At 45.7% G+C, this 14,166-nt stretch overlaps 1 protein-coding gene across 1 annotated transcript in view; it reads right to left on the bottom strand.

Moving 5' to 3' along the window:
* The window catches only part of LOC119309394, a 4,431-nt gene extending 3,814 nt beyond the window's left edge, over nt 1–617 (bottom strand). Inside the window, exon 1 of the mRNA XM_037585407.1 lies at nt 450–617. Within this exon, the coding sequence (XP_037441304.1) occupies nt 450–617 (168 nt within the window). The remainder of the gene's footprint in view (nt 1–449) is intronic.
* Nucleotides 618–14,166: the final 13,549 nt, after the last annotated feature.

Raw genomic sequence — 14,166 nt, 5'->3', positions numbered from 1 at the left:
CGTCTGCGTCGCTACCGTTGTGACTGCGGGGCGATGTTGAGTATAATGTTTATTTAGGAAATATAGGATAGCGTAGGATTTGTTCCTGCCTTGACTTGTACTCCAAGATGACCATGTACTCATATATATATGCCCATGAGGCTCAAGCAATACAACGAACTATTCCACCAATCTCTCTCTCTCCCTTCTAACATCTATGATGACTTCGTCAATCTTAAGATGTTGTGCCGGTTCAATAACTAGAGGTGCTCATAGATTTTTCCGGCAAAAATTGCTTCATTCCTGAGAAAATATCTGGGCCGGCCCCTACACATACGCGGGCTATGTAAGGTCCACCTTCAACCGCTAATCGACAAGGTCCAAGGGAAACTGCCTGGGTGGAAAGGCAAGAACATCGCCAGAGCGGGTAGGGTGGCCCTGGCAAAGTCCTCCCTATCCTCGATCATCACCTTCCACATGACGGTCACCCCCTTGCCAAAGTGGGCCAGTGCCAAGGTGGATAGGATCACACGCAATTTCATTTGGGCTGGAGATGAAAGTGAAAATGCCAGCGGCAGGCATTCGCTTGTAAACTGGAAGACGGTCTGCCGCCCCAAAGTGCTCGGGGGGCTCGGCATCACCGACCTGGAACGCTTCGGGAGGGTGCTAAGACTTTGTTGGCTATGGCATCAATGGAACGACCCTGCGCGACCTTGGGCCGGATCCCTGCTGCCTTGTGATGCTTCCGACTTCTCCCTAGTCAGGGCCTCCACATCAATCACCCTTGGGGACGGGTAAAAGGCCTCCTTCTGGCACGGCAACTGGTCGGGAAAAGGAGCCCTACGGCACCTGTGCCCCGGTCTGTTTGGTATTGCAACTAGGAAAAACAGGTCGGTGCATGATGAGCTCCGTGAGGAGGCCTGGATCTGTGTTGTCGCCAAGATGAATTCTCTAGCCCATCTAAGAGAATTCATCGAGCAAGCTTCGACCGTCACGTCGACCTCCCTTGACCCTAACTCTCCGGACACCATCTCCTGGAACTGGAACCCCAATGGTGAATATTCGACCAGCTCGGCTTATCGGGCGCAATTCCTTGGATCTTATCCGAGATTCTTCTGCGACAAAATCTGGAAGGCCCACACGGAGCCAAAGTGCAAGCGTTTCTCCTGGCTGGCCCTCCACAACCGGATCCTTACGGCTGACCGTCTCGCCCTGCGAGGCTGGCCACTTACTCCGTCTGCCAACTATGCCTCTGTACCAACGAGAATGCAGAACACCTTTGCAAGACCTGCCCGTTCACTTCCGCAGTCCGCACCCTCATCCTGAATTGGGTGGGGGAGCCGCTTACATTTGCTCCGACTGCCGCTTCCCCCTCAATCGACGCTTGGTGGGATGCTGGCCTCAAAAACTCCGACATCAATTTGAGAAGGCGTCGCAGCAGATGACTCATCTATATAATGTAGAACGCATGAAAGGAGAGGAACGACGAATCTTCGAAGGCACAAGATTGACTTGCATCGAGGTTGCGCACTTAACCTTCGAGGAGATCATGCAGCGTGACATGGCCTTCCGGCCAAGAGCGACCCAAATTCATGAGTAGTTAGCATGCATCACTTAGTGTGATCCTTTCGGATCTTGGGGTTTCCTGCTTGTCCCCCTTTCAAAAACATGCCACATTGTACATATTTCCCTCTACTAAATGAAAAGGTAGCGCTCCTGCCAGTTCCTCAGAAAAAAAGTGCTCATAGAGATAGGTGTGCATGCATGCGTTCATAGATGAGTGTATGGTGAGCATCTATGACTGTATTGTGTTAAAAAGACACGTGACACTTCTATGGTGCTGAGGACGGACGCTCAAATAGATCCCAAATATTTCGCCCGATGACCAACCTGACATACATCACAGGTTGTACTTTGGTTCAGTGGGCTCCACGGCATATACATCACGGAGCGAACAATGTCTCTCCTCAGGGCCGGCCCTATATTTCGGAAGGCTCTAGGACGAACTCGACGACATGGGCCCCTAAGTCCTATGTATGTGCACGTGTGAGTGTGATACATAAACATTGATTAAAGATGTAAAATACCTTTTTCAAATAACCTTTCTCTGATTGAATTTTTAGATCGCCTTTTCTTCTTCTCAATTGTTCAGCACCCGACAAACGCTTCTTAGGTAACATTGTAAGGCAGGCTATGTCCTAAAATTCAGAAGAAAAGGGTATAGAAATTAGAAAGTATTGGAAATTTTTACATCAAAACCCTAATCTTATACACTGAAATTGGAGATGAAATCCATATGTACTTGTGAAACAATGGCCGAACTCGCGGTTGCGGACTCGCGGATGGCTGGGCGTGAGGGCCAACCAGCCAAGGCAGGCGCGCGGCAGCGGCATACCGTGTTGCCGGCAAGGGTGCAGGGCGGACGCGCAACACCAGCGTCCAGGCTGCCGCGTGCAGTGGCGGCGAAAGAAAGAACCCGAGCGGTTCATGGTGAGGAAGAGATGAAGCGATTAGGTATTCAGATAGATTGATCAATGGTTCTAAGAAAAAGATAGATTGATCAATGCGTGCGGTGTAACCAGCCAAGTCAGTTGGGTCTAGCCTAACTTGTTCGTTTCCCTCTTAATTTTTTCTCTATATTTTTTTGTGCTGGGCTATACTAAGTATATACATGTACACCAGAGATTATGGACCCCTCCCCAGTCCTGGGCCCTAGGCGGTGGCCCCTCTAGCCATACACCAGGGCCGGCCCGGTCTCTCCTTTCTGGTGACGTGGATAGCATAAATCATATTCACGTCCTTCACCTTAGGAGGAAACTGTTTTTGGCTAGTGTTGCTCGACTCAGGCTGGTCTCTATCCCCATTATGATTATTGCGGGGCTGACTCTTGCCCTGGTTCTCGACCTCAACCTTTACGGCTTGCTTGATCACCCAACAATTACTGTTGGTATGAATGGTCGGCTTTTCAGGGTTTCCGTGGATGGCACGGGGTTGATCCAATATCTTATCTAGCTGCAAGTCGCCTCCACCGTGGAAAGGCTTTCTTTTTGCCGCCACCTCGATGTTGCTTGCCGAATCCAGCGTTAACTTCGCCGTACTCGGCGTCGTTGTCACTTCTATTGCAACGCTTATTCTGCCGGTTGCATCGGGGTTTTCCGTTACTGTCGCACACCTTGGACGTGCCGGGAGCACCTCCTCAGCGCTGCTTTTGAGCGAGCCAGTTATTCTTACCAGCACAAAATCTATTCATCAGCTGGGTGAGGTCTACCATGGTCCTTGGACATGTGTAAGTTCGCTGGCCAGCCATTCATCGTTGATATTATGCCTGAAGGAGCAATGGCCTCTGCGCTGGGACAGTCCACAATCTGGTTCTTACTGTATTTGCTAAGAAACTATTCCAAAACTTGCACACTGCTTCACCAGGCTTTTGTACGATATGGGTCAAGTCATCGGCATCAGGCGGCTTCACATAAGTGCCCTGAAAGTTGGAAAAAAACTCGTATTCTAGGTCGTCCCATTCGTCAATCGAGTCTAGCGGGAGACTGTTCAGCCAATGCCGGTTGAGCCCTTTAACTTCAATGGCAAGTATTTTATAGCATGGACACTGTCTCCACCTGCTATGTGGACGGCAAGGAGAAAATTCCCAATCCATACCAAGGGATCTGTGGTGCCGTCGTTTTGGTCGATGTTTGCGGGTTTAGACCGTTTGAGAACTAATGTTCAATGACCTCATCCATAAAACACTAGGGGTGAGCAGCTCCTCGGACACGTGCAGTGGCATGATGCACATGTGACATGGATACATTTTGGTTTCTAGTGTAATCACGTAGATCACCATGTTTGGCCAGCCAGGCTAGGTATCCCGCATGTCCAGCAGCTCGACGTTGCCTGGATTGGTAAATCGGCTGAGGTGGGTTCTCGGGCCTTAATGGCCTCTTGTCCCTCAGATCCGGCATGTAATCATCCCATTGAGGGTTCAACTCCTCTCTGTGTCCCGTAGTCTCGGGAGCGCACCTGTCAGTGCCGACTTGACATTCGATGATGCGGGGAGGTAGGTTGTTAGTATACCACTCGAGATCATCGGCCCACCTACACCTTGATTGTTGGTAAACATAGTAGTTGCACCTACGATCACCCAAGATCAATATGAAGATGCATCACGGGTTGGGATCACAATCATTACAGTCACCAAGTTACAACGGAAGAAGAACGTGTCGGTGTAGATCGTACTTGGAGTCCCTCGTAACGTCGATGAATGATGACCCACAAGTATAGGGGATCAATCGTAGTCCTTTCGATAAGTAAGAGTGTCGAACCCAACAAGGAGCAGAAGGAAATGGCAAGCAGTTTTCAGTAAGGTAATGTCTACAAGCACTGAAATTGTCGGTAACAAGTTTTTTGATAGCAAGATAATTTGTAACGAGCAAGTAACAGTAACGGTAAATAAAGTGCAGCGAGGTAGCTCAATCCTTTTGTGGCAAAGGACAGGCCAAAATGGTTTCTTAGCAAAGCATTCTTGAGGGTACACGGGAATTTCACCATGCTACTTTCATCATGTTGGTTCGACTTGTGTTTGCTACTTTTATAATTTGATATGTGGGCGGAGCGGTGCTTAGGTGTTGTTGTAGGATCAAAAGTAAGTCTAGATGGGGGTTATTAACTACTTGACCAAATAAAAATCTAGCCTTTTACCAATTTGAATTCTTGGCAGATTTTAGCAACTTAGCACAAGTCAAGCAATCAACCTACACATGCAATTCTAAGAGTGTAGCAGCGGAAAGTAAAATATTGCATATGAAGGTAAAGGGAAGGGTTTGGAGAAGGCACACGCAATGTAGACACGGAGATTTTTGGCATGGTTCCGATAGGTGGTGCTATCATACATCCACGTTGATGGAGACTTCAACCCACGAAGGGTAATGATTGCCTCACTTGGGTAGAAGAAGCAACCTTGCCTATCCCATCATTGGACTTGCCTCACTTGGGTAGATCTTCATGAAGTAGGCGATCTCCTTGCCCTTACAAACTCCTTGGTTCAACTCCACAATTTTGACGAAGGCTCCCAAGTGACACCTAACCAATCTAGGAGACACCACTCTCCAAAAGGTAATAGATGGTGTGTTGATGATGAACTCCTTGCTCTTATGCTTCAAATGATAGTCTATCCAACACTCAACTCTCTCTCACAGATTTGGCTATGGTGGAAAGATGGAAAGCAACTTGGGGAAAGCTAGAGATCAAGATTCTGGTGGTTGGATTGGAATGTCTTGGTCTCAACACATGAGTAGGTGGTTCTCTCTCAGAAAATGAGTAGTGGAAGTGTAGGCACGTTCTGATGGCTCTCTCTCAAATGGAGAAGGGGTGGAGGGGGTATATATAGCATCCACAAAAAATCCAACCGTTACACACTTTTTACCCAACTCGGTCAGACCGAATAGAAGAACTCGGTGAGACCGATTTAGTTCAAAATGTGAACGTTAGGAATCCTGGTGGGACCGATGAGATCAACTTGGTGGGACCGATGTGCTAGGGCTAGGGCAAAACCTCATCTCGGTGAGACCGATCGCATGAACTCGGTGAGACCGATTTCAGTGATGAGAAAACAGAGACTTGGTCAAGCAAACTCGGTGGGACCGATCGCTCATTTCGGTGAGACCGAAATGTTACGAAAAGGAAATAGAGAGTTTGCAATGCGAACTCGGTGGGACTGATCGCTCATTTCGGTGACATCGAAATGTTACGAAGGGAAACAGAGAGTTTGCAAAGCCATCTCAATGAGACCGAGAGCTGTATTAGTGAGACCGAATTGAATAGGGTTTCTGGCTATGGCTATGTCAAATGAACTCGGTGGCACTGGATAGATCAAGTTGGTGGGGCCGAGTTTGACTTTAGGTTTTGGACATATGTGGAAATGAGAAAGTAGTTGAGGGTTTTGGAGCAATATCACTAAGCACTTTGAGCAAGTAGACAATTAAGCAACACCTCGTCCCCTTTTAATAGTATTGGCTTTCCTATGGACTCAATGTGATCTTGGATCACTAAAATGAAAATGAAGAGTCTTGAGCCTTTGCCAATCTTTGTCCTTAGCATTTTGAGGAGTCCACATCTCTAGTCATGCCATGCCAATCATTGAACTTTTCTGAAATACTTAACTTGAAAGGATATTAGTTCAATGAGCTATATGTTGTTATGAATTATCAAAACCACGCGGGGATTAGTTGCACTTTCAATCTTCCCCTTTTTGGTAATTGATGATGACATATAGATCAAAACTTTGACAAATGATAATATAAAAGAAATACATCGTCGCTTTGAGAAGTATGTGATAAGCAAGAGCTCCTCCTAAATTTGTGCATTATTTAAAATTTGCTTTTGAATGCAAATGCACAATAGATTGGATCATGGGTCACTCTTCCATGTCAGATACATCTTGGTGGAGCGCTCAAAATGATAAGCTATAAGAAACATGCACTCATCACTAAGGACAAACATGATTGATCATACACAAGTGTAATGGATATCATCAAGCAAGCACACATTAAAGCATAGTATGATCAAACATATGATCATAAGAATATCTCACACACAAGCACAAATATTGTAGCATGCAAACGATCAAAGCAAATGACCAGAGTAGCAAGAGAGGCAACAAAAAGGCAAAGTGCTCTCTCTCTCTCATCCTAATGATCTATACACTTTCTCCCCCTTTGGCAACAAGTTACCAAAAAGCTTGAAAATGCATAATGCTATATGGCACTCTAGGCACGATCTCCGGGAGATCCTGAAGGGGTCTTCTGGCTAGTTTCTCCAGTGTGCGTAGATGGCGTGGAGAGGAGTCCGTCTGCAAAATCTTCAGCTGATGTCTGTGGAGCTGGAGGAGTTGAAAATGGAGGAATCACTGAGGCAGTTGCTGCAGGGTCTGACAATGTAGTCCTGGTATCACTGGCAACTGGCATAGCTAAAGACCTTTGTGCCCTTGGCACTTGCTAAAATGCATCTGTAGTTGGTTTGTCACTCCTTTCTTCAAGCTCTTCCTGGAGTCTCTCCACTGTTGATTGGATCTCTGTGACCTTCACATCTAGATCATGAATTTTTGTCTCAATGATCCTCTCAAGACTCTCTTGATTCCAAGTCAGGGTGACCAATCCTTTCTCAATGCTCATGGTAGCCTCAAGCAGATAACTGAGTTGATCCTGCTTGGTCTTGAGTATCACCTATGAAGCATCTGGAGCACTAGCTGGTTTTGCTGCTTTTGTAGCCTTTGCTTTCTCTCTCTTCTCCTGGGCTTCTGCACATGTTGGATGAGATGCATCCATGACAACCTCATTGTCCCCAAAGTCTGGCCTCAAGGGAAGATGCTCTTTGTCAAGAAGATATGTCCCTATCCCCATCTTGGAGTTGATAAGCATATGAATGTGAGGGGCATATCCACAAGATCTCTTCTGATCAGCTGCAGTTCTCTTTACTGTTTCAATAATGAGACTCGTCACCTTGAACTTTTGTGGCACATCAAACAAGTGAAGCAAGTTGATGGAGTGGCCACGGATCATCCTATGATATCTTGACTTGGGCAACAAACTGTGCCTCAGAATAGTGTTGGTGGTGGTCAAGCCAGAGAGAAGGTAGTAGATGGATCCAAACTTGTGAGTCTCCAAAGCCTTATCAGGAATCTCCTAGTACATATGTGCCTGGAGTTGTGGTCCTTCCTGGGCTTGGCATACACATCTATATCATCCTCATGTTCAGCAGGGGCATTGATCAACTTGGCCTACTCAGCAATTGTAGACTGATACCTGGTTCCTTCTGTCATCAAGACAATCTTGCCATCTGGATAGAAATGTGCAGTGGAGCAGAATTGCATTATCATCTCATCATTCCACTTTGTCAATTTCTGTCCAAAAAATTTGTCAACTTCATTCATCCTAAAGCTCTCATGCACTCCAGGGAAGTAATCTTCATTGTCATCTATGTAAGTCCAGTCCACCCATCTCATGTCACACAGAATGGTTTTCTTGTCCAGCAACACTGTTTCATAAAAGTCATGTTGTTCCTTGGTGTGGAAACGATAATCAACAACAGTCCTTCTCCTGACAGCATAGGGATCAAATTTTCTCCATAATCTCAGACCTGCATCTTTTCTATCCTTCATATTTTCAGCAATGGGATGATCATCACTATGATCAGGAATCTTTGGCTTCGGTTTTCCGAGCACTTGATGATCTTCTTCTTCTTGAACTTCTGACACTGGGGCCTTGTTCTTTTTAGCAGCAGGGATGTTCCTGGTGGATCTCTTGGGTGCAGATGTGGTTTGGAAGCTTGAGCAGTTGGCTTGGGGATATCTTGGGCTTAGATGGAGCAACCTCAAACTTAATGGCATCCCCCATGAGCTTTTGAGTCTTTGCAGGAGGTGCAACAGGATCTTCCTCCTCCTCTTCTTCCTCATCAGAAGAGTGCTTCTCAAATTCAGCCATAGGGTCAACGAGCTTGCACCATCTTCCTCTTTTCCTTTCCTTCTTCTTTCCAGCAGCACTTGGTATAGCAGTAGCTTGAGTTGAGGATCTGGCTTTGGACATGGGAACTCTCTTGGCAGGAGCTTTCTTCTTCATGCTAGGCTTGGTGGAGGCAGCAGCACCATATTCCTTCTTGAACACTTTCTTCTTTGAGGTCACCTCCTCAACTGCAAAAATCTTCATCCTCTGAATCTGAGGTTTTCTTCTTCCTTTGCCTAGTTGTGGCCTTAGGCAAGTTGCTTGGGGTGCTTCTGCTACCTTCCTCATACCTGCTATTGGAGGGACTAGTGCCCTCACTGAGATTCACCTGCTCCTCTGACCTGTTCTGATTATCACTGTTGTCTGACATCTCTGAAACTATCCTGTGAATAGATAGGTATAGGTAGAATAGATGAGCATCACAAAGAACAACTATTTTGGCAAAAAGTTAACACAAAAACTTAATTTTAGTTTTCTGCAGAAAGCATTTTGGAGCTACCGATATGTCTAACTTGGTGACACTGAAGCAGCTATAGAGTCTAAACATGCGATTTTGGTCAGATTGAAATGCAGTTTGGTGACTCCGTGATGCTAGGGTTTCACAGAGAAAGTGAACTCGGTCACACCGATTTGTACCCTTCGGTCAGACCGAGTTGTACTTGTGCTATGGCCTGAGCCAAATTGGTGAGATCGAGATTTTGAGATCAGTCAGTCCGAGATGAATTCGGCGGAAACCTAACCCTAAGTTTTTGCATCAAATCTAATCTGGAGGAAGTTTTTGGTGGATAGATTGATCTCATAGGTGGCTAGAACAATGGCAGCAATCTCTGTGTAGGAATCGGAAAAAGGAATGCATAAAGAAATCGAGTCTGTACCCTAACTTGGCGACGAACTCGCTACGGGGACAACGTCGATGAGATTCCCGTTGACAACGACGAAGTCCAGCAGCAGGAGGATGACGGTGACGACGGAGATGATCCGGAGACAAAGGGGGTGGCAGAGCTGGGAGGCGTGGACGAAGAGTTTGGAGTAATTTCCATAATTTCAACCTGTGGATATATATACCCAGTCACTATCGGTGTGACCGAGTGGAACGATTCGGTGGCACTGAGATGCAAAACTATGAGCAGCTACTGCAACTCGGTGTGACCGAAATGTACTAATCGGTTGCACCAGGTGAAAACCTAGATCAACCTAATGATTTTGGTGAGACCGAGTATGGTGAATCGATCTGACCGAGATGCATTAAGAGGTTTTGGAAGTTTAATCCCTTGACGGATCGGTGGCTCCGAGTGCTCCTCACCCGAAGGGTTCGAATTTGACTTGTTCAAGCTTTGTGATCTAGCATGAAAAGAGTTTTAGACGAGAAAAGCATAGATAGCTACAGGGATTACTTAGGCATTCTTGTCCATCCATTTGGCAAAAAGAAAAACCAAACAATCAGTAGCAACAAATGGATGTCCTTGAATGGAGAAAATTATGCAGCCAACATGCTCACAATAAGATAGCAACTGAAATATGTGGCAAAGCATGCACAAACACTCTAGCATCTATCAAGCAATTGGCGATGACTAGGTCATCTATATATGAGTATATTAACTTAGGAGTCAAATGAGAACATTTGATCATAGGTCATACTCATCGTTTAAGCACAAATGGGGCTACCACTTTTACATAAAGCATTGTTGTGTTCACACCATTAGAGTTGCTTTAGCTCAATTCTTAGAGTAAAGCTCCCCCTAGATGTGATATCCCCTTTTATAGGGATGAACTAACCTTGGGTTTTGTCGATGATGACTTCATGTAGATGTTGAAGATGTGGATGCTCAATGTTGATGTAGATCATTTGGAGCAATCCATTGGAGTGAGTTGCACTTTCAATACCTACATCGGTTAGTCCCACAAAGAACAAACAAGAATATGCATAGACATAGAGTGAACTACACATATGATGATGTCCATGGAAGCATTTGGTTACCTTGTCCCTTGACTTACCAACAAGAGGGTTTGTGACTCCTTGAACTAGTGCAAGATATGAAAGTTGATTGCATTTGTCCTTGCCAAAATGAATATGAGTGAAGTATGTTGGCGGAGTCACCCTCAAGAACTCTTTAGTTCTTCTTCTTTGGGACCCACATCAACTTGATGGGAATCCTTGGAGTTGTGGTTGTACTTGATGAAGTAGAACTTGATGTAGTCTTGGGAACCCACTTTAGCAAGGCCTTTGGAGCTTCTTCAAATGCATCAATCTCCTCTTGAAGCTTGTCCTTGCCTTTTAGCTTGTGGTCTTGTGGTGGAAGATCATCTTGAGCTTGTGTTCCCTTGAGGGAAGTAGGGTCATACTTCTCTTGTTGAGGAACAAACTTTGTCTTGGGGTATTGATCTTCTTCCCACTCAACTCCATTGACATTGAACTTTCGTTCAAAACCAACACCTTGATTCTTTCGGTGCCTTCCTTGCTTGCGTACAGTTTCCTCAAATTGCTTACTTCCGGCAAGGCTCTTGTAAACACCTTTCTCTATAATTCCCTTCAGTAAGCTATTTTCTTGCTCAAAGTATAACTTGGCTAAGAGAATCATTAGTGGAATCAAGAAAACTACTAGGAGCAACAATATTGGATTTAGCATGATTATTGTTACTACTAGAAGAAGAATCTTTCTTACTCTTGTTGCTAGATTTTACTTGTGGCATGTAAGTGGACATGAGTAAATGCTTGGCAAAGTAAGAAGAACTTTTCTTCTGAAGATCATCATAGATTGCTTTTAGAACCGATGCTCTTTCTCTAAATTGATCTTTTCAAAATGTAGCTTCTCATGAGTTTTTAAAAGTTCTCGATGATCCTCCAAAGTAGTTTCATGAGCTAACTTAAGAGTCTTTAGTTCTTTAGTTAGACGCTCAATTTCCTTCTTATCATTGTCATTCGTTTCATCTTGATTAGCATGATTCATACCAATTTCATCATAGTTTTCATCACTAGTATTGTCAACAAGCAAATCATCATCACCTAGCAGATCATCTTCATCACTATTGAAATCAATATACTCGGGGTGTGATACCTTTGGGCCTTTAGCCATGGAGCATCTTCCATTTCCTTCATTTGGTGAGTCAAATATGTCGTAGGAATTGGTTGACACAAGTGCAAGACCAGCAACACCTTCATCTTGAGTATATTCAGAGTCAGAGTGATAACTTCTCTTGGAGTAGTTGTTGGAGTCGGAACCGGATACCCATTCACCAACATGAGCTTGATGTCTTCGTCTTGTGTAGCTCCTTGATGACTTGTCCTTTCTTTCTGAATCCTTGCTTCTACGAGAGGGTCTTTGTTCGTAACGACCATCTCTACTCCTTCTCTCTCTTGGAGGTGATTCATATCTTTTACTCCTCCTTTTAGGTGAGTCTTCTCTTCTTTTGTAGGGAGCCATACACTCATTGGAGTAGTGTCTAGGTCTTCCACAATTGTAGAAATTTCGATCACAACTACAAGATCTTTTGTCATTGTAGGACCTTGACCATTAAACTCAATTCTTCATTGAAGACTTGTGTTCACTTGATGTGGTGAGAGCATCACATGAAGCTTTATAAGCACCGTTAGACTTTTTGTGAAGATCTTCCTTATCCTTGAGTGACATCTCATGAGCAACAATTCTATCAATGACTTTTGTTGGCTTGAGATCTTTGTAATTGGGCATCATTTGGATCAAGGTGCACACGGTATCATATTTTCCATCCAAGGCTCTTAGGATCTTCTTGATGATGAATTTGTTGGTCATCTCTTCGCCATCCTCCATTTTGAACTTGTCAAGTTGACTTTGAAGCACATCCAATTTGGTTTCCTTGACGGACTCGGTACCTTCGTGCATATCAAACCAAAGTATCCCAAATTTCCTTTGCATTCTCAAGATGGCTGATTTTGTTGAATTCTTTAGGGCACAATCCATTGAAGAGGATATCGCAAGCTTGTGCATTGTATTGCAACATCTTCAATTCTTCCACAGTTGCTTCATGATTCGGTTCTCTTCCATCCTCAAAGAATTCACCTTGAAAACCAATACACACAATAGCCCAAATGGCGGGGTTACGACCAAGAATATGCATTTTCATCTTATGCTTCCAGCTAGCAAAATTAGTACCATCAAAGTAAGGACCTCTATGGTGGTAATTTCCCTCGCTAGATGCCATACTCTACTAGGTTGTGAAACCAAGGCTATGATCACAAAAAGCTATGGAAGTCAAGGCAAATGGAGACCAAATCTCTGATACCACTTGTAGGATCGAAAGTAGGTCTAGAGGGGGTGATTAGACTACTTGACCAAATAAAAATCTAGCCTTTTCCCAAATTTAAGTCTTGGCAGATTTTAGCAACTTACACAAGTCAAGCAATCAACCTATACATGCAATTCTAAGAGTGTAGCAGCGGAAAGTAAAACATTGCATATGAAGGTAAAGGGAAGGGTTTGGAAAAGGCAAATGCAATGTAGACACGGAGATTTTTGGCATGGTTCCAATAGGTGGTGCTATCGTACATCCACGTTATTGGAGACTTCAACCGATGAAGGGTAACAGTTGCGCGAGTCCACGGAGGGCTCCACCCACGAAGGGTCCACGAAGAAGCAACCTTGTCTATCCCACCATGTCCATTGTCCACGAAGGACTTGCCTCACTTGGTAGATGTTAGAAGTTATAGAGAGGGATTGGTGGAATAGTTCATTGTATTGCTTGAGCCTCGTGGGCATATATATATATAGGAGTACAAAGACCAACTTGGAGTACAAGACAAGGCAGGACCCAATCCTAGTCTATCCTATACTTCCTAATAATCCTTATACTCAACATCCCCTCACAGTCACAATGGTAGCGACGCATACGGTGAGACTGGAGAAGAATCCGAAGGAAGCTGATGGACACCCCCCCATAGTCTTAACGGTTGACGCATCACGGAGTCGTGGCTGGAGTGGCAATCGACAAGGTTGCTCAAGGAAGGCGGTAGCCCTTTGTGCCATTTTTCGATGTAGCCGAGAGCGGAGGGTGGTGTAGCCGTGGTTGAGGTAGCCGTGCGAAGAATGACGTGGTCGAGGTCGAGTCGGGGAGCCGGTGTCGAGGATGTCGCCGTGGAGCCGCGGGCGCAAGGGTGCGCCGAGTTAGCATGGGCGTAGTGGTGCGCCGGAAAGGAGATGTTGTTGATGACGCGTCGTGGCGGGTTTGCCAAGCCCGGGGCACAACGTAGACGAAGGCATACACCGGTGTTGCCAGCACCGGGCATGCGTATATGGACGAAGACGAAGTTGACGAAGCGCCGCACCAGGCTTGCCAGGCCCGGGGACACGTCGTGGACGAAGGCACGCGGCGGTGTTGTCAGCACCGGGCATGCGGAGACTAGGACCTGCACGAGCTGTATGCCATGTCGAAGAAGTCGGAGGGCCAGCAGAGAAGAACTCGATGACGGTTACGGCGTCCATCGGCGCAGGGCCAATGTCACCAATGGTGGTCCGATTAGACGAAATGGTTGGGGTAGATGACGGCGACACTGACGACAGGCTGGTGCTGGATGAAGACGAAGGAGGTGGACAGGCGGCTGAGGCGGCTATGGGTAGCGGCGGCGGCGGCCAAAGAAAAGCGGCCCTCCTTGTCCTTACAAACTCCTTGCCCTTGCAAACTCCTTGGTTCAACTCCACAATTTTGAGGAGGCCCCCAAGTGACA

Source organism: Triticum dicoccoides, chromosome 5B, assembly GCF_002162155.2.
Source record: "Triticum dicoccoides isolate Atlit2015 ecotype Zavitan chromosome 5B, WEW_v2.0, whole genome shotgun sequence".
Lineage (NCBI taxonomy): Eukaryota > Viridiplantae > Streptophyta > Magnoliopsida > Poales > Poaceae > Triticum > Triticum dicoccoides.
The sequence above is the reverse complement of the archived record's forward strand: the minus strand, read 5'-3'. Positions and strand labels throughout refer to the sequence as shown.